The following is a 19,570-nucleotide window of genomic DNA, read 5'->3' as shown; positions in this document are numbered from 1 at the left end:
GGGGAGGGGCAACAGGGAGGTGAAGAAAGAGGATGAACCGTTTGAGGCTCATATTGACATGCTGTTCTGAAGGCTCCTGTGAGCACAGGTAAGAGACTAGCTAACTATTAACAACCTTACAGCAGTTTTGAACTGTACTCATCTTTTAATCAGAATTGTATGTGATTTACCCACTTTCATCGTGTGACTGAGCTATGGAAATGTGTTTTACATGTTGAAGCAGCCTGATGTTGACTGGTGAGGAGGTGTTTTGAGTGTTAGTTTGCATAATGACTTTTACCTCCGGTAAGACTTCTCTGTCATCAGGCCATAGCAGCAGCCTCTGTGCACACAAGATTAAGCTAAATTTGCACCTGTGTTTGCATGATTGAGGAGAGTTTAGTACTTGTTTATAAATTGGTGGTGTAAAATGGCAATTGTGAAATTAATACAAATGTTTTCATGAAAAGGACAGCTGATTGTGTTCCTGAGATTTAATTTTTGAAGGATAATAAACTGTAAGGCAGCCATGTAGTCCAGGGTCCACTACTAATGTACACAATGATTATTGATCTGCAGCCATGGGTCAAAAACATTTAGATGTCAACAGACTGAGAGTTGAATGATCAAGAACCTAAAAAAAAAATTATGTGAATTTATAACATGTTACAATAGTATTTAACATGGGGGGTTTACTGTTAGTTGAGTGCCAGGCATTCCAGGAGTCTTCTGCCCCGAGGCAGAAAAAAAGAAAGAACCAGTTTGACGGAATCATGTTGATGTTTTGTCCTCACTTTGTGTTGTTTTGTCCTAGCCATGGATGGCGTGTTGGAGGGAGCCGCTGTGTTGTGTGTGTGTAAACTGGCCTGCAGTCTTCCCTTCCTGGCCTCAGTGACTGCCTCCTTCAGCCCTGTCAGCTTCTGCTGCTGCTGCCTACTGATCTTCACTGACTTCCTAGTCACATGTAAGTATCTAGTCCTGAAGCATCAAGACAGGACCGTCCACTGGTCACCAGAGTTCCTTAATTCTATCCCACTGCTTCACAGACTGGAGTCTCCCTACTCATTGACACTTGTTTTGTTTTTCCCTCAGTGTTTCTAATTTTCCTGTGGATTGCTGAGTCCTGGCTACCTCAGCTGTCCCCGCTCAGTGATGTCATAGCCCTGCGCTTCCTGCTCTTTCTCAGCCATACGTATGGGGCAGTACTGCTCCTGACCACACCTCTGATTGCTGTGGAGACCGGGACCAGACTGCTGTGGCCCCACACTGACGCTTTGGACAAGGAAGGATGTGAGGCTGCTCTGGGACAGCGTTGTTGTGTGGAGGAGGTAACTGTGGAAGAAGAGGAGGATAAGAACGAAGGGAATGACACAGACAACGACCAAGAAATAGGGAGGAGGCTGTCCCATGCCACTGGCTACCTCTGCTGCCTGTCAGTGTGGATTGTCGTTGGCCTCAGTGTCAGGTGGGGATGGAAACTGGAGGAGGTGTGGGCCGCCGCCTGCATGCACACAACCGACTCCCTCATCGGATGTTTGCCCGGCCTGCTCAGCGGCCCCGTGCCCGGCGCTCTGGACCCCTGCTGGGGCATGGCGTTCCTCTCCCTCCCTCTGCTGCTGACCGTGGGTATGGGCCTGCACAGGCGGCACCAGGCCCCCGCACAGCCTGCGAGGACACACAAGGAGAAACACGGAGCTAACAATAACAGCAACATTGGCTGGCAACACCTCGTTCCAGCGCTCTCTGCTCCATCCAAGACTGTGAAGCCTGGGATGTGGGTGTCAGAGCCAGCACAGTCTGTTGACCCAGAGAAAACACAGAGCAGCTGCACTGTTCACAGAGCGTGTTCCTGGAACAGCATGCAGATGTCGCCGCATCACCATGGAGACTTTGTCCTCCTTTCCCCAGAGTGTTTGTCTGCAGACTGGGGAGGACAGGAGCACAAGAGGACAAAGAGAGGTACACCTCTGGCATTTATCATGGAGGAGCGCGTAGACTCACAATACAGGAGTCCATGTGGGTGGCGACAATGGGGTTTTCCCTGCCTGGGGGTGAATATAATGACAGGGTTTGTGGGTGTGCTCTCTGTCTTTGTGCTTCCTCTGAACCTCGGTGTGAACGTTCTCCTGATCCGAACCATAGAGACGATGCTGGAACTGTGTGTTAAATGTTTAGTATCTCTGCAGCAGATACAAGAGAGGGGTCAGTCCGTGACAATATAACACTGACGTAAAACCTGAGTTGTGAGGAACAGAAGTGGACACTAATTGGAGGGGTCTTTTTTTAGCTTGTGACTGGATCAGCAGATTAATATTGCATCTATGCAGACAGCTGGTCTACCTGTCAATGGTGGTTTAAAAGAGTGTAAATAACTCAATTTTAAGCAGCTATTCGCGTGTGGAATAATATGTGGAAAGCTGCTGAAAGGTGTTGAGAAGGCAGGTTGAGGCGTGCTTACCAGAAACACAGACACTAAACCTGACTGAAATAGACTGTCATAAGGCCCACTGGTGAGACTTGTAGATCTACAAGGTTTTGTCATCACACAGTGGGTTACAGACCTAGATTCTCCAGCTAAATGAAGCCTAATCCTGGAGCGAATGTTATTTGGAAAACAGCAGTACTGAGTGTTCTTACACTGCATCCAATAAATCACTAAAGATAAATAAATAAAGCTGACTTGAAGTTGTGCCAAATGTTTTTTTTTTTTTTTACATCTTTGTAGTTATGTGTCACAATTTCAAAGGATTGAATTATCACTGCAAGATGGTACGGTGAGATGTAGTGTAACTGGAGAAATTGAACATAATAAAACAAACACAAACATTTAAAAGATTGATGTGCATTCAACTCATAAACTCTGAACTGAGACATGTTGTAGTTGGAAGGTGAACAGGGACACAGATGACACAAAGTGACACCAGAGGGCACTCTGGTACAATAACGACTACAGGCAACTAAAATCTAAGACCATGAAGCTCTCAGGATGCATGATAGACATGTCTTTAGGATGAAACAGGAGAGGGATGAAGGGGATTCTGGGAACAAAAGAATACATTTTTAGGCTGTCCTCCCCTTGACAGAGCCAGAGGGTAAGCGCAGAGTTAACAGAGGCCTGTACAACACCTTCTCTGCCAAAGTATTCAGACCTGTACAGACAAATACTTTAATCAAAGCGCATTGACATAGCCAAGATAAAGGTCCAGCTTCCTTACTGTTTTTATGCTATTACATGTATCAAAACAGATGGAGATACTGTTAATGCCCTGATATATTCACAAGCAAACCATTGCTTCAGAATGGCAAGATGACATGTTCTGCAGTGTGTTTTCACTCAGGATAAAACGACGAGTGCATGGGTGAGTGTGTGAACAAACAAACGAGTTGAACGAGTGACATGGTTTTGTGCTTCTATGTGGATTGTTTTCTTATGAGTGAATTATGGGAATGATGAAAGGGAAATCTTTTTAGTTGCTGGCAGTTTCCTCAATCAAGATATTATCACCATTCAGTGCAGGAACTGTGACTGTTCTGTGTTCAACTGCTATAAAAAAAAAAAACAAGTAGATGTATTCCATTACAAAAGTTGAGAGAATTTTCTTCCTAATGGTCTTATTTTATGACTTTAATAGCACACCCACAAGTAATTTGGCAACTCCCAGCCGAATGAATAATCGTATGATTCACCTACACGTGACTCATTCTTTGTGCACTGCTTTCTCAAACGTTTCTGAGGCAGGATCACTCCCACGTTCAACATCTTGTGGAATCCTTAGCTGTGATGTTCGGAGGTTACATAAATTTCAAAAGGTATCTCCAGAGTGAAACACAAGAGCCAACAGATGACTTGGTATGTACCACCAGTTCTAGCTATTTCTGTCGTCATTCTCAAGATTGAACACGTATTTGAATGCATACAGATTGAAGACAAGCACAAGCACGCACAGTATCTGACTAAATAATGCTGAGTATCATTTCACAAATCCACCATCATGAATACACAGCCTCGAGGCCCCTAGACTGTGGGAAGCCTCAATGTTGGTGTTACTTCTATTTTGACTGTATAATCACTTGCCCCAAATCATATTTAATCTCATATATAATCCTATAGCTAAATGAGCGCAATGAAGGGAACATCTATCCATGCCTTCAGGACACCGGGTGCAACTCTTCTGTTCATTCACTGCAAAAATTAAGAGATGACAATGGTGAGCCTTCATTTTTGCTTTTTTTCAACCACCTACAAGATAAAAACCCTGCGCTCCTGCCTCAGGAGGGCCACATCTTACTGGAATGAGATAGGGGTCTCATGAATGAGGGCTCAGTGACTGTTTAATGGACACTTTCTCCCGAGGCAAAAATGTCTATTACAGGATGGACACTTTCTCCTGAGGTAAAAATGTCTCTATTACAGGAGTGAAGGCTGAGTGAGGGGAGAAACCTACACTGAATCAAAACTGAGAAGAAGCCACGCGTCCTGGGGGTCTGGTGCGAACAAACGGCTTTCTGCTTCAAACTGCGCAGTTCGCTGTGTAACAGATGTAACCATGATACAACAAGAGTCAATTGCATTGGAGTGTGAATTAACAAAACAGCAGGGTACGGCGTAACACAAAAAATAACTCTAGCACTACACTTTCAACTGACAATAGCTTGAATTTACTTGGGTGTCTTATTTGATGTTGTGTATGATTCAGATGTTAACTTCCTAAAATGGTCTCATTAAAAATGTATGATAATTCATTCGCCCCCCGGTTTAGCCATCTCTCTCTCTCAAACCTGGCAGAGCGATAGTTAATGAGGAGGACCCATCTACAGCTGTAGCTCACCTGCAGTGAGGGAACACTCGACTCAGGCAGACATCTGCGCTTTTTATTCATCATGTCAGAAATGCCTGAGTGTGAGTAGAGGAAAGCAGAATAAAGACGGTGCACAACCTCCCACCTCACTGCTGGATGGCTTCACAGGGCTGGGAGTTTGGCACATCTCAACTAAAATGTCTGGCATGAAACTATTACTAAACTGGAACAGGTATCGACAAGCAGAGGCAAAGGCTTCCTACATTTCAAATAGGATTCCTCTGCCTCCGACATATGATTCCTGTTAGTTTTCCATTTCACCTGTGTTGATACTCTCAGAATAATGTGACAGATTATGTTCACTCTCTGAAGACAAACTGAACTTTAAGCAGGCATCAGTAATGATATAACATCCTGTACGCCGTCAGTGTTGGTTTACATACAAACCAGGACAGAATTAAACAGACAGGTTGGTTTTAGCAGTAATTTATTGTTGTACATTAAAACATTTCCCACAAACCTCCAGCAGCAAAAGCACACTAGAGTGTGTTCACACAATGATGGGTGCACAGCGGCCATCATCAAAAGACACAATCATTATAATCATTAAAAGTGTCATAGTTATCATCATAATCATTTTTACCATTATCATCACCACCACCGATAACCCACCACCATCTCTCAATAATAATCTCCTTCTTAATATCCAAGCGGAAACAGCCTTTCTCAAAGCAGGCCCCACAGAGGACTGCACCATGCCAGTCTGGGTCAAATGGTATTTCAAATCATTAGCATTTGTTTTAACCTGCATTAAGCACCAAGAGGTCGGGATTTACTTCATAAGGACAATTCAGACAGTGTCAATCACAGAGAAGTAAACTGACTTTCAAATCCTGTCCTGATTGTCTAAACCTTCTGATACTCATTATATCATCCTATTGGAAATCCTAACATCTGCTACTCCATGCACATCAAAACAAACACTAAGAATTATTAGCAAATACACACAATTTTGACTTTGCATCAAACTGCACATACCGGAACCACATCACACAACATCCAACTAAACAGGGGCACTGCCCCAATTCTTTTAAATGGACAACACAGACAACATACACACACACAAAGATGTACAGCGGCAAAGGAAGGGTGAGGTGAATTTTTTTTTTTTTTTTTGCTCTTGAAGTTTTCAAAGAAAAATCTCTCAAGTGATACCTGGGCCAAAAGGTATTTTGTAATAAATACATTTAGCTACTGCATGAGCACACTTGGAGGGCCAGATGGGTTTTATCAAGCACAGCTAAAGCTGGTAGGATTTAAACTTCTATTTGACCCAGGCTGGACAAACACACCCGCACATATGCCCACCCACCCGCAACACACACACACACACACACACACACACACACACACACACACACACACACACACACACACACACACACACACACACACACACACACACACACACACACACACACACACACACACACACACACACACACACACACACACACACACACACACACACACACACACACACACACACACACACACACACACACACACACACACACACACACACACACACACACACACACACACACACACACACACCTCAGTATGCTAGACTTGGCTAGAGGACAAGGGCCTCTTAGAGCAGATTCTGGAGGGCTTGTGTACAACCAATGAATAACAAGAGCAGTTGAGGCACATGGGCAAAGTAGCAAACATAACCGAGCCTCAGAGGAATGATCAGTGATTGTATCATTATATAATACAGCGTCAGAGTGTGAATGCCAATTGCACAGGAATAGCATAATAGCTATTGTCCATCCATCACCCCTTTCCTTGGTAATTACCATTTTCTCAACATACTGCTTTACTTCATTTATATGTTATGATTTAAAAGAAAAAAAGAAAAGTTGGTCTCCATAGCATTTTTGATTTTCAACACATTTTGAGCAATATCTCATCTTAAACTTTACAGATTTTAGCATCCGCAAAGTCATGCTGCTACAATTAGTGGTCTCTGCCTCATTTGGCTAACTACTTAGATGGTCCAATTTATCATTCTGATTTAGCCTTTTAATATTAGGACAAAATTATCACGTCATTAGAGGCAGAAATGTACTTGAGTGCTAACAGTAAAGTGGATAAAGTACCCACAAGCATACTGTATGCAAAATGATAGCATACTTGTGGTTCCTGGGAAAAAGCAGAAACCAAAAGATGAGCCATAAAGGGAGAGGACGAATGCCTTTTACCCAGCGATATATGTAAAACATACAAGTCCCCACTCCAGGAATAGCAGCATATTCTCAGACAACCTACACCTCCAAACATACCGTCAGACCATACAGGTGGACAGGGTTGGGGAGTGGATAGGGATGGGCAACCCAACAACCACTTGTTCATTTATTTTGTCATAAGTGACATGGAGGACAATCTCTGGAGGACACAGAACAAGAGCCTTTCTTGCAATAATGGAGACTTTCAATGGACACACATGGGTGTAACCTACGGGAGAGCTTGAGAACATGGGACATCATCCCCCCCACCACCCCACTACATGGGTAAAGGGTATAACATACAGACATAAGTGAAAAGTGCCAACAGGCTTGAGTTCAGGGTAAAATTCAGAGTGGATTGCCGAAACTGTGGCCAAAGGAAAGCAAAAGGAGTCGAGTGCTGTCAAACACATTCCACAAACACAGCTAAGCCAACTGTACAGCACAGAGAAGATAAGTGACCGGTCTTCGGCATCCGCTTACTGGGACAGAGAGGGGACATATGTCTGACAAGCCTGGAGCTTGATAAGGAGAGCAGTGCCCCCTGGGGCTGTGCAAGGTGGGTCTGGGACAGTCGCTTGAGATGGGAAATCACTTTCAGGGCTTACATCACTGACACGGACCCCAGAGGTGCCCAGGGGTCCCTCTCTTTCTCTCTCCATTAGTCTCGTCATCTTTTTAATTAAAGAAGCGGAATGAGGCTCAAGTGCAGGCCCATATAGTATGGTCATTCCAAAAGTCCCCAAAGAAATAACAGCGCAGGTGATAAGAGCAGCAGCACGCACATTTCTTAACACCAAACTGAAAGAAATAAACGTTTCAAACACCCCATTAAACTTTTTTTTTTTTTTTTTTTTTTAAACGTTTTCTTGAACTTCTTTTTAAACCTAGTAGTCCTGTGAATTCACCTATGACAGATACATCCCTCAGGACAATCACAGCCACAGATGTGTGCGCGCGCATGTAGCTCTTATAGGCGTACGGTGTTGATTCTCAGCGGCTGCACGTTCTTGCCATTGGCGTGGCTCTGGCCGGGGCTGAAGTAGGGGTAGAGCTTGGCGGGGAACTTCTCTCTGTAGGTGTAGAGCCAGGACATGTCGTCCGCGTTGTAGAAGACGAGCAGGCCTTTGGGGTAGTCCAGGTACACCCCCACCTTCTCCAGCTTGCTCTTGACGTTCAGACGGGTCCAGGGCTCGGTGCAGGCGCTGTACTGGTTGCCGTCGTGCATAACGATGCAGTAGAAGCCGCGGCTGGGCTGGATCTGGATGCTGCCCTTGCGGCTGACCGTCTCGTTGGCCACGCCGATCATCCACTGGGTCTTCTCCGACACCATCACCTCCCAGTAATGGACGCCGGAGCCGAAGCCCTCGGCGCCCAGAACGGACACCTCCACATCAAAGCGGCGCGGCGAGTCCTGCAGGGGCTGGGGGTGAAGATTCCCGTAGGCCACGATGGTGCAGTCATCTGACAGGATGAGTCTTTGGTGGGCTGTGATGGGGTCGAGGGTCAGTGCTGCTGGCACTGGGGAAGAGAATCAAAGGGAGACAGAGAGAGAGACAGACAGGCAGATTTATCATGGAGACACTGCATTTACTTCACTTACCTTGGGGAGGTAAATACTGTGGAGAGATAACAGTTGGCCTAGATAAACAGGCCAGTCACAGATATGAAGATAAGGTAGCGTTAAAGAAAACCATTTCCTGAAAGAAAACCCAAAACACATCAATATGTTGATGAGGGAGCTTGGCCAAACAGAGTAGCTGGAATTGCAGTGTCATTCTATCGCACCATTTTTCTTTATCGTTGCAGTTGCTGTGTGAAGAGTTTTATGCTGAGGCAGTGAGTAAATACGTCCAGGCCGCTCAGCCACTCGACAGGAGAGGCGGGGCACGGAGTCAAGGTTATGAACTGATCTCTAAAATGTCTCCACTGAAAAGGATTCATCAAAGGCAGTTGGTGAAAAACAAAAGGAGAGTGTGTCTGGAGGCGGGACCTGAACTCTAAATTTTATATTTTGACCAAGGAGGTGACTCAGAGGGCCCAAGACCAGTAGACTGGTGGAATTATTACAGTGTATACCACTAATGCCAGAGTTAAAGGAGGTGATCAAAGCCACGCCCTGTGGTAAAAGATGACTGACGGCTTGTTATTGTGGCACACACTACTGCCGCTCTTCTCCTATTTCAGGAAAATCAAACAAAGAAAAAAAGAGTGCGACTGTGAGTAGAGCTCACGATCAATTTTTCATAATCTGTTTTTAAACTTCATGCATAAACTATGGTCTTCAAAGTCAAGTGCTCTCCAGAGTCTGATACGGGAGTTCAATTTGAGCAATATCACACCATGCAAAGAGTGCAAACAGTGCTGTAGCAGAGAGAAGTAATTACAGCTATGGGAGGAGCGGTGCTACTCTGTGCAGTTATGTGGTTTAGGGAGGGAGCCTCTGCACCCGTGCCCGCTCTACCTCTGAAGAGCACAGCATTCAGTTCAGTCATTATGGAACCATATCAGGCTGAACAATAACGGCCTGTTCCCCTCGCTCTCCCATACATAGAGCAGACTCGGAATAGAGTGGGAGAGGAATTTTACTGGATTTCCACTTCCTCTGTATTTATATCAGTGGGCATAAATGGAGGTGAAATGTCTGGCAGCCGGCCAGCGGGCAGGACAATGCCTTCTCCGTTCGATGACATCGCCAGTGTGTGTTACAATCTATTCATTAAAATTTCATACTCTGAGTGCCTCTTTGTGTCATATGGAAAAAACATACAGGCACACACACACGCACATACACACACACTGGAAAACCATTTTCCCTGCTGGATGAGAGAAGGAAAGCGCAGGGGCTGCTAGTTATCCCCCGTAACCCATCAATGACAGAAAGGGATGATGGGAGGAATGTCTTTGTCCCGTCTCCCTGGCAGCTTCTGGTGATGGATCGTAACCAATTGTTCCATTTGGCAGCCAGTCAAGGGAGGCCAAAAAACTGCCCTCCCTCCCCTCAGCCAGGAGTGGGCTAAAATGGGAGAATTGATTGAGGGAGTGAAATATTCCTTGGCACATTATTTTAAATGATCTCCTGTGAGTGAGTGATGGCTGTAGGCAGAGGGAGTGGAGCTTCTCTCAGCACTCTCGCACACAGAAGGGCATCTCAGCCCTCCAGGTCCAACCACCATTTCTCACCACAGAAGAATAAGCTCTGAGAGCATCCCAGCAATCTTAATGCAAGTTGGGATTAGCTCTTGCACGGCATATTTCAGGGTCAAACATTCTTCTGCTGAAGATAATTTGATAATTGACCTAATTTCTAAACGTTTGCACCACTCCACACTAGATTCCAAGCTGTATAATATTTCATAGTTTGTGTTAAATTAATCTGCATGTTTGAGTTACACAATGCGTCTAAATTTCCAGAAATGTTTGGTGACACATACCTGGTGAAATATCCTGGAACAGAGACTTCCATATTGTGTACTGTAAGGGCCCCATGTACTTGGATGTCGGGAAATCTTCATACGTCAGATTGGTCTCATGTATCTTCCCCTTAATCCTATGACAGAAAACAGATCAATGTCATTCTCAATCCATTTCTTGCTTCTTCCGGATGCTGCTTCGCTATCAACCCATGTCTCAAGTAATTGATCTGGTTTGCATCTTCTGAACCCTAACAACTGACAAGGTGCTTCATGAATGCTCATGGACATCTTCCTACAGCAAAAAGAAAAAGCATCAGTAGGGGGGGTCAGCTCTAATGCTATTACAGTTTCAACCCCCACATGAATCGCTCACTGCACTCCTACATGGAGCCTAGAGTTCAGGCAAGACATGGAGGTGGTTACTTGAAATCTGCCATCATGGAATCCTGAAAACAACATATACACAACACCATAACTGTATGTGTGGAAAAGGGGCTTATAAACTTTGTGTTTAATATCAGGTTGATCATAGTGTATAGGCTGAAAATAAGGAATTAAAAGAGAACCTGGTTGAGTCAGTTTCCTTGATATTTCAAAGTTTTTGTAAGTGGTATATTTCCTTCTGAATGACAAAGTGCTTGTGTAGCAGTTTGTTTTCTTGTGCCAAAGCGCTACTTCAGATCTGTTGTTATAAGCCATAATAATGGAACTTCCACAGTCCTCCTCATTAAGTCCGCCTTAGTAAGCCCCTCTAAGATATTAAACTGTTCAATTAAATCACCCCCGAGCCCCCCCTCCCAGATTAAACATTACAGCTGGTTTATATCAAGCCTAATATGCCATCTGTTCAGGGATTAGTTAATCCTGTTGCTCAAATCTGCACTTTCTCCAAAAATTCAGCAGCCTTACTTAACACCAGGAGTCGAACACGCATTTAACGTGTTGTGAGGCATCAGCATCATAACAATTTCAGTGTCATTTATCCTATGGTGAGATGAATTAAGTGTAGCTTCGGGACTTGAGTTGATAAAACCTGGCAGTTTTTGACCGAGAGACAGTTTCTGACCCAGCCTCATGTTTTCCATTTTTACTTTACTTTTACAGGGACTGCAATAATGATACGACTGCTATACTAATGTCAGCGAACACAGGGTAAGCGGAGCACCTCTCAGAAGTGATCGCCACTCCCTCCAGGAAGTCGTGCCGCCCCGTCTCGTTGAGGCGCTCCTGCAGGATCTGGATGCCCTCCTTGACATCGCGCAGCTGCTGACTGTAGCGCTGGATCTTGTGCTCAATGTCGGAAAGCTTGCGGGCCGTATCCATCTCCAGCTCCTCCAGCATGCTCTTCTGACGCTCGCGAAGGAACCGGTGAAGGCGCTCAAACGCTTCACCAATGGTCGCGCGCAGACTTTTGGCTGAGGACTGAAAAAGAGAGGCAGGACATGGTCTACTTCACAAAGCAAACCACTCTCAGCCCAGCTATTCATACCTGCCTCTACAGAATTGCCTTTGTACTGTACTGTACTGTACTCTAGGTAGCTGGCTTTGTTAAGCGTTTCAGTCACTACAGCCTTACTATTAATTGGACAAGGGTCAGTCTCCCTGGGGCTTACAAGTGTTCTAATTGCGTAAACATTATGTAAACATTTATTCATTGATTCAACTTCTACGTGTATTGGGAAAAAACAAGAGTATACATTTCAGTAACTGAAACTGCTTAAAAGGCTGATCAGGTAGGGGTCGCCAAGGACATCCTGTGTGTGCAGTCGGGTGATTACAAGACCAGCGGACAGCCAGATAAGCTGATGCTATTAAAGACAGAGCCAAGCAGTTCGCAGGGGGCAGCAGACTGGAAGCTGAAGAAAGAGGGGAAAGAGTTGTGGAAATTGATTTGTACTTGGAGGAGAAAAGTGGGAAGCTGGACATCAGAGGGAATGAATCATCTGAGTGCTAACAGTCAGAGTGTCAGAGAGATGGAACAAAGGGGTGTGAAGTGAAAGCTCTGTAATAACCGCACAGAGAGTAGCATGAGTCTTTCACTCTGGAGGTCCCGAACAAAGGAAACACCGGGCCTCATTCACAGACATTTCCTTAGACTTTTCCTGTCTATCCATAGTCATCTATAATCACTATTTTGCAGAGATTTGTTTTTTTTATCAGAAGTTACCATATTCAAATCATGCAACTCATGTCTGTACACAGACCTTCAAGAAATATTTCTGAATCAAAGCACAATACAAAGAAAGAAAAACAGTGCAGTGATAATGCTCTTGAGAAGCATTCGAGATGAAATATGTTTCTGTGAACCTTTGATGAATGAGGGCCATTTTCTGTGTCAGGAGTTTGAAATTCTGCTCTTTGATCCCCTTCAGAGTCACAGGAGGTGTTGGATTCAGGAGCCGTGTGATCTGAGGTTTCATTACACCTGCCCTAAAATCGATCAATCCCCATCAAACAGCAGGCCTGTTTCTCCTGTTCTTTCAGAGACCAAGGACAGGCGTTCTCACTCTGTGCCAGTGGGAACCCATTAAGATTGCTTTTTCTCTGTGGGCATGAGAGCTATGACATTAAGGTGGGCTGTGTCCCAGTCCTCCTACCTAGTTAAGAGTTGAAAACTGATGGTATGGAGGAGGAAATGGAGGACCGGGAGGAGGACTGCAGCAGCCCAGCTATCACTCTAACTGACGTGCCCGCTAGTCTGGCCCAGCAGGCTGTGATGGCTCTGGGAGGGTATTTGCAGCCCTTGGAGACAGGAGGCTGGCTGGCTTTCAGGGCAGCATGTGCTTATCAGGCGAGTCCCCCGTGGGCATGGGAATGGGACACAATGTCTGCCCTTCAGACTGAGAGCCTCCCAAGCACACATGAGCCCAGGACTCAAACTAGAATGCAAGGCAGGCACATTCAGTTCCAATGAGAGCTCGCCCTGCTGCCGTGTTCCACCTGCTACTCCTCTTCCTCCTCGGCTCTCACTAGGTGGGAAGACTGGGACACGGCCCACCTTAATATTAACCAATCAAGTGACAAATTGAAGTCAAACGGCAGACCAAGGAGTCAGAACAGAAGGTGTCAGACTACAGGCAACCTCACATTTAGCAAAGGGAAACCTAGAGGAATACATGGACCTTTCAGAGAAATATGTAGACAAAATACCTTATATTTAAGAGTTCTTGGGATCTGTGTAAATCTATTTTTTTTTTCAGAGTTTTGATTTTTTCCTTATGTACTAAGTACTGCAGTTTGACACTGCAGTGTTCATCGTGGGGTTGCACTGAAAGGCGCCAACATGGAACCAGGGAGACATTTCATTGTCAGCTCCCTAAATGCATCAGAGATGGAGAGATCAATTTAGTCACACTGCAGTCCTCTTCCAGGCAGTGCACTCTGTACAAATGGATGGAAACCTAATGAGATCAGCTGATTTACAATGAGGAGTGGGGGTTGGCTGAAAGACCTACAACTAGCAGTTAGACCGAGTCAATGGCAGGGCTGAAACGGACAGCCCTGGCTCTCTCTGGCGGTCCTGCGGTGCAGAACTTGGACAGGGAGATGAGTGCGGCTGTGACATTGGACAGCACTACAAAAGCAGGAGAAAGAGGGATGCACTCCTAAATGACAAATATCGCTGACGGCAGCGACATCGTCTCTGTCAGAAAGCCCTCCCTGTTCAATAGCTTCAATGTTGCTACAGGAGAGATGAGAAATGGGGGGGTGGGGATTGACATATTGCCTGGATGCTCACGGTTCGCTGATTAAAACAAGGTGTCGAGATTAAAGAGCTACTCAATAAACCAATTTGCTTGTTGGAATTTCACTGTCAATTCAAGACAGTTAGGCAGGGAAATGGGAAAGGGAAATTTAGTGATTCAAAGACTGCACACATTGGATAGTCCTGCCCTTTATTGCCACCCACTAGTGGAATTTGGTTTGCCAACTAGTTTTCTTGGTGAGTATTACTGTCTCAGTTTGGTCTGAAGTAGATGCTTAAGATGCAAACTAGAATGCCTTCTGGAAATATCCACACTGTATCCTCTGCTTGGCTTATGCTACTTGATGTTTTATTATTATTCTTTAAATCAAATCTTTGCACATGAGTATTACCATTGGGAAGTGTAACACTGTAGTTCATTTGACCTAAGTGAGAATTATTGCTGCTGGTATACCTCTGTTGGTGAGTATTGTTTTTTAAAAAGGTAGAATGTGTTACGGTACCTTAGTCTCAGTGAGTTGTCTCTGCAGTAGCTGCAGGGCCTCCGTGTGTCCCTTCTCACTGTCCTGCAGGGTGGCCAGCTGCTCCTTCATCTCCCTCTGCAACACAACGAAATGGCAAAAAGGTCAGTAACTGGTGGGAGGACCTCACTTAAGTCACTGATGTAATCCATAACAATGCCAATATACAGTTACTGTAATTAATCAGGCAAAAATATTTGAAGGATTTCATTTTAAAATGCTGTATAAACTCCCCTCCATCTAAAACACTCCTTACTTGAAAATGCTAAATCAAAAACTCAAAAATGTTGCCAATTACAGTTTGAAAAACAACAACAACAAAAATGTGTTTCACCTGCCTTATGTCAACAATCATAATATAAGAGTAGGTGTTAGTCTTCAAATAGTGGATTTCTCATTTTGAAACAAAACTGTATTCATTTCTTCTGCGCTGAAATTTTAGGACTTAATGAATAAGACAGACGACCGTATTAGCGCAACTATTTCAGCACAAGGAGCAAAGGTTAAGCCTAGGCTATAAAAAGTGCGAGGCAGACGGAGGGGAGAATATGAAACAGAGAGGGTTTCATCAGAGAAAATTAGGTCTCTGGAGATGGTTGGCTGTGTCAGAGAAACTGGGTCTCATCTCTAGTCAGGCAAACCCTGACAGAACCAGCACTGCTCAGCCACCTCCAACTTTCCCCAAGGCAGAAGGAAAGCACTAAAGGAGCCGGCTGGGACGGCTGCTGTCACAAACGGTGCAGAGTTTCACACAGGTCCCATGTGCCAACACTGATGCCCTGTGACTTTAAGTTCCAGGACAGCAGCGGTACAGCACACGCACTCCCTTTGGCAGAGCCTTGTATGGAAGAATGCGCGCTTTGTATTCCTGGTACATTTACATTTGTGGTATTTAGCTGATGTTCATGTACAGAGTGACTGACAATGAATGCGCAGGTGGAGATTCAGGTTGAGATGAGATTCAAGGACATTTTGACAGGACACATGACGGGACACACGTCGGCTGTTGTGGGAATCAAACCTGTTGGCTTATGTGACGGTCTCAGTACCCACTAGACCACCCTGCTGCACAGTCTCTTCACTCATGCAGCCTGTGCGTCACCTTCTCTGTGATCCAGGGGGGTCGAAACCTCTGCTGAACACCGGCTGCAGCAGAAATCCTCCAAATGGAACTGTCAGTTTAGCAGGGCCATTAAAACAACCGTCACTCAGCTACCGGGTTGCAACGAATACTAAACTAGGTCTCCCATGTCAGGAAAATATATAATGATGCAGCCATCTAGTCTGAATGGAAAAAAAGGCTATGGCAGTGGTAGATATAAAAAACGGCATGCTTCAATTCATTATATATTAGAAAATCCTTGACCTCGATTATGAGCTACAAAATTAGAGGGACAAATGTGGGTTGTTGGAGAGGAAACATTTTTCTTCTCAAGGACAGAAACAGAGGGGAAAACAATCGCTGCTGCAGAGGGGGAACGTGACTCTCCATGTTAATGATAGGAGTGCAGCAGGATCAGCGGTCTCTCCGCCTCATGGCCGAGCTCTTGTCTGCAGCAGGTCAAAGGCTGCTCCCACAGGCTAAAGAAGACCACTTCTGACAGACTGGCAGAGAAAACATGCTCCTCTCCACTTTTGTTGCACGTTGTCTGACTGACTGGCTCAGAGAAGGGCAACTTTGATTGTGGTTACTGTCACTACAATTGGTGGATGGGGTGAACACAAGTGCACACAGCTCTGAAAACCCACAGATCATCTTGCAAATGGTAGAGTTATTCCTGTAAAAAATTGGATCCGTAAGCTTGGGTAATTTGCATACATTTGGTTGCAAAAGATTCACACTAACTAGGAATTTTGCATCACCTTCTGCATTAAAGTATCTAACAATCAGACATACTGTATATGACAGAAAGGACTGGATATATCTACCACTTTCCCATTATTGAACAGTATTTGTAGCTAAAATTAAATGTTCTGGAGAGCACTTGTACTTAAGCCATACTAAGGGAGGCAAGTTGCAGCTGCATCTTGAAAACTGCAAAAATCAAACTTGGTGATATCATCTTCATGCACTTCAAGCCTCCATAACATCCGATTACATAATCCTCTTAAATCTGCTTGGAAGCAAAAAGGTCCTTGAAGTATCCCACAGATGGAGATTTTCCTTGATGACATTGCTAGCAGTCACATTACTATTACTACAGGGGCAAGAAATTGGATGTTATTGCTGTGTTTTAGGGCATGTGGGAGCTGGATGTGGTCCACGGGCATCTAGTTTCTAAACACTGGTCTGGAGCTAGAGGGCTGCCTAACAACTTCCTAACAGCCTTGTGAGAGAAAAAGTATGCATGATAGCAAGCAACCCATCATTACGTGGCAAAAAAAAAAAAAAAAATATATTTATATAAAGCTGGTATAAACAACCACTCCAATAGAGACCTCAGTGCGTGCATAGAGTGTGTTAGTGTGCGCTTGTCCTCTGTGTGGAAGCGTCTCCCCCGTCCATCTCATCTGGCCAACCAATGTCTGACGTGACATTTCCCCAGGACGCCAAGCTGCAGGAAACGGGGGTCACGGCTGGGGGATTATAAATCTAAAACTCATTTCATCCTGCTGTCATTCCGTCCCTTCTCTTCTTCTCCTGTCACGTTAGTAGCTCCCGGGTACATATTTAAAAATAAATAAATAAAAATACACCATGGGTGCGCATTTCTTCAAAATGCATATGGGGCTTAAAATTCCACAAACTTTCCTTACAGCTGCAAGCTTTATTAAATTCAGCAGCTCGTTCAGGAGTTTAAAGAGGGTTGTTGGCTTCAAACTGCCAGCCCCGATAAAGACGGTAACAAAACAACATGCAGTGTCGCAGCATGAATAATGAAATGCCTACAGGATGGAGAACTTCCTCTGACACACACACACACACACACACACACACACAAGCAGAGAAGAGTAGCTTCCTCTGATTTCATTCACATTCACTGATGCCAAGCCAAAAATAAATAAATAATCAGCAAAAAGTTGTGACTCAAGGCCCTCCTGAAAGGCATACAGTATGCATAGGCAATGTGCTATTTAGATGGCTAATTCATTTTCCACTTAAAACAGAGGAATCCCTTTCATCTGCTTATCATTAGGCTACATGTGCACACCCCACCAGAACTCACAGTAACTCGACACACTGCAAGTGATTTTTACAAGGACAGTTTAGCATAACCTTCCTCAAGCCCAGGGCATAAATCTGCCAGGTAGCAGACAGGGTGGGTAAATAGGATGCCAGCCAACAGCACAGCAGTGAGCACACAGCAGCCGTTACAGTCAGGCCAGCTTTATGGGCTTATTGTAATTCACCATGGATTGGGTCAGAAATATGCTATCCACACGCTGTCGGCAGTCACACCCAGGCACAGAGTCACAAGGGCAAAGACATACCTAGGCTAGGAAGGAACATACATGCACACATGCACACACACACACACACACACACACACACACACAAACACACACACAATTACTCTATGGTGCTGTATGAAGGATTTGTATCCCGGAGAGTACACTAAGTGCATCATTTTCTTCAACTCAACGACTCCTGCTCAGCCACAGATGGAAATTCAATGACTCCGGGCTGGAGGAAAGAAATGATAAATTATCGAAATGGCAAGGGGAAAGAGGTAAGAGATGGACAGAGGGTCTACTCAAGGTTTTGTTATGAAGAACACCAGGGCTCATGTCATCACTAAATTCAACTGAAAGTAAACATGGCACAAGCAAGCAGAAATGGGAATAAACAAAACACAAACAGCAGACAGGAGGAGAAGGAGGAGAGATAAATAATCTGCTGACAGACTAAAATTCCTAGAATTGTGTACAGTAGTGCATTTTCTAATTGGGCTGCAGTAGCTAGGGGTAAGCAATAGTACCTCCACACACACTCACACACACAGACACACACAGTGCACCCCACCTCATCAGCAGGTTGCCCTGATAAAACATGACGACAAGTGATGCAGGAGCACCTAGCTTGTGCGTGGGCAAGCCTTTACAGTGCGAGGACCGTTTCACAATACTCAATGCCAAACCAAGCACAGCCGCAGTGAAAGAGCCAGACTTCTATAAGGGGAGGGAAACTATTTATGTCACAATAACAGCAATATTCTCAAGTTCTGACCTGTGCTTTATGTTCCAAGGTGTGTGATGGAAAAAATACTTGCTCCATTTGCTCATCTCTGACTCACTGTCCCTACGAGCAGTGCCATTCATAGTGCAATATCAAAACGCAGACCAATGACTACTGGGAATACAACACATAGTGTAAGCTGACAGCTTTCCAAAATCTGTTCTAAATATTGTACAGGTCATCATTTTCATGGATAAGCCAATAGTGGCTGCATTACTTGAGCTGTGTGCAGAGTTATGATACACTATGGGCCAAAGGAGGCAAGGCCAATCACAGAATTGTCCTCTTTCATCCATCTGTCTGGTGCTATGGCAATCCCCTCCCACTGGCCCCGGGGCTGTGACCAAAAGAAAAACTTCATAAAAGAAAACAACAACGGAGAAACAAAAATGCTGTCTCAGGCTGCAAACTCCAGTTTGCTTATTCCAAGACACCAAATTGTGCTCAAGCTGTGCCTTACATCCTGGTGCCTTTTTTCCCCTAGCATCAGCAGAGCCGGCAGCCTCTCCAGGGGGAGGATCCCGTCCCTGCAGCCTGAGATCAGCCAACAGAGCAGAGCAGGCAGCAGCCAGCTGAGCTGACTGAGTGGGACTGGCTGAGGATGGAGCCACAGAATCCACCTCCATGATCTGTCCTAATGAGACAGAGGCAGTCGGAAACACTCACAGCCTGTAGAATATG

The 19,570-nt window shown here is 44.9% G+C and overlaps 2 protein-coding genes across 2 annotated transcripts; one reads left to right on the top strand and one right to left on the bottom strand.

Moving 5' to 3' along the window:
- Nucleotides 1-69: 69 nt before the first annotated feature.
- On the top strand, nt 70-3,285 carry LOC139665978 (uncharacterized). The gene is made up of 3 exons (XM_071545048.1): nt 70-88; nt 794-943; nt 1,072-3,285. The coding sequence occupies exons 2-3, from the start codon at nt 796-798 to the stop codon at nt 2,199-2,201; spliced, it is 1,278 nt and encodes a 425-aa protein (XP_071401149.1). The 5' UTR covers nt 70-88; nt 794-795; the 3' UTR covers nt 2,202-3,285.
- A 1,963-nt stretch (nt 3,286-5,248) lies between these two features.
- Nucleotides 5,249-14,787, bottom strand: LOC139665980 (E3 ubiquitin-protein ligase TRIM62-like). The gene is made up of 4 exons (XM_071545050.1): nt 14,695-14,787; nt 11,651-11,907; nt 10,504-10,619; nt 5,249-8,590 (listed from the first exon to the last, which is right to left on the bottom strand). Exons 1-4 carry the CDS (start codon nt 14,782-14,784, stop codon nt 8,040-8,042), a joined length of 1,014 nt encoding a protein of 337 aa, XP_071401151.1. The 5' UTR covers nt 14,785-14,787; the 3' UTR covers nt 5,249-8,039.
- Between the last annotated feature and the right edge of the window lie 4,783 nt (nt 14,788-19,570).

Source organism: Centroberyx affinis, unplaced genomic scaffold (assembly GCF_046629955.1).
Source record: "Centroberyx affinis isolate AG114_WGS23_722 - 3 ecotype Tasmania unplaced genomic scaffold, CSIRO-AGI_Caff_v1 ptg004757l_1, whole genome shotgun sequence".
Classification (NCBI taxonomy): Eukaryota; Metazoa; Chordata; class Actinopteri; order Beryciformes; family Berycidae; genus Centroberyx; species Centroberyx affinis.
The sequence above is the reverse complement of the archived record's forward strand: the minus strand, read 5'-3'. Positions and strand labels throughout refer to the sequence as shown.

What these genes read in the sequence shown, in the direction of transcription:
- LOC139665978 (XM_071545048.1), top strand. Translation starts at nt 796, where the DNA reads ATGGATGGCGTGTTGGAGGGAGCCGCTGTGTTGTGTGTGTGTAAACTG. An exon ending in CACTGACTTCCTAGTCACAT is followed by an intron (nt 944 to 1,071) that starts GTAAGTATCTAG and finishes TTTTTCCCTCAG; the next exon opens with TGTTTCTAATTTTCCTGTGG.
- LOC139665980 (XM_071545050.1), bottom strand. Translation starts at nt 14,784, where the DNA reads ATGAAGGAGCAGCTGGCCACCCTGCAGGACAGTGAGAAGGGACACACG. An exon ending in GTGGCGATCACTTCTGAGAG is followed by an intron (nt 10,620 to 11,650) that starts GTGCTCCGCTTA and finishes TTTCTGTCATAG; the next exon opens with GATTAAGGGGAAGATACATG. An exon ending in GTTCCAGGATATTTCACCAG is followed by an intron (nt 8,591 to 10,503) that starts GTATGTGTCACC and finishes TCTCTTCCCCAG; the next exon opens with TGCCAGCAGCACTGACCCTC.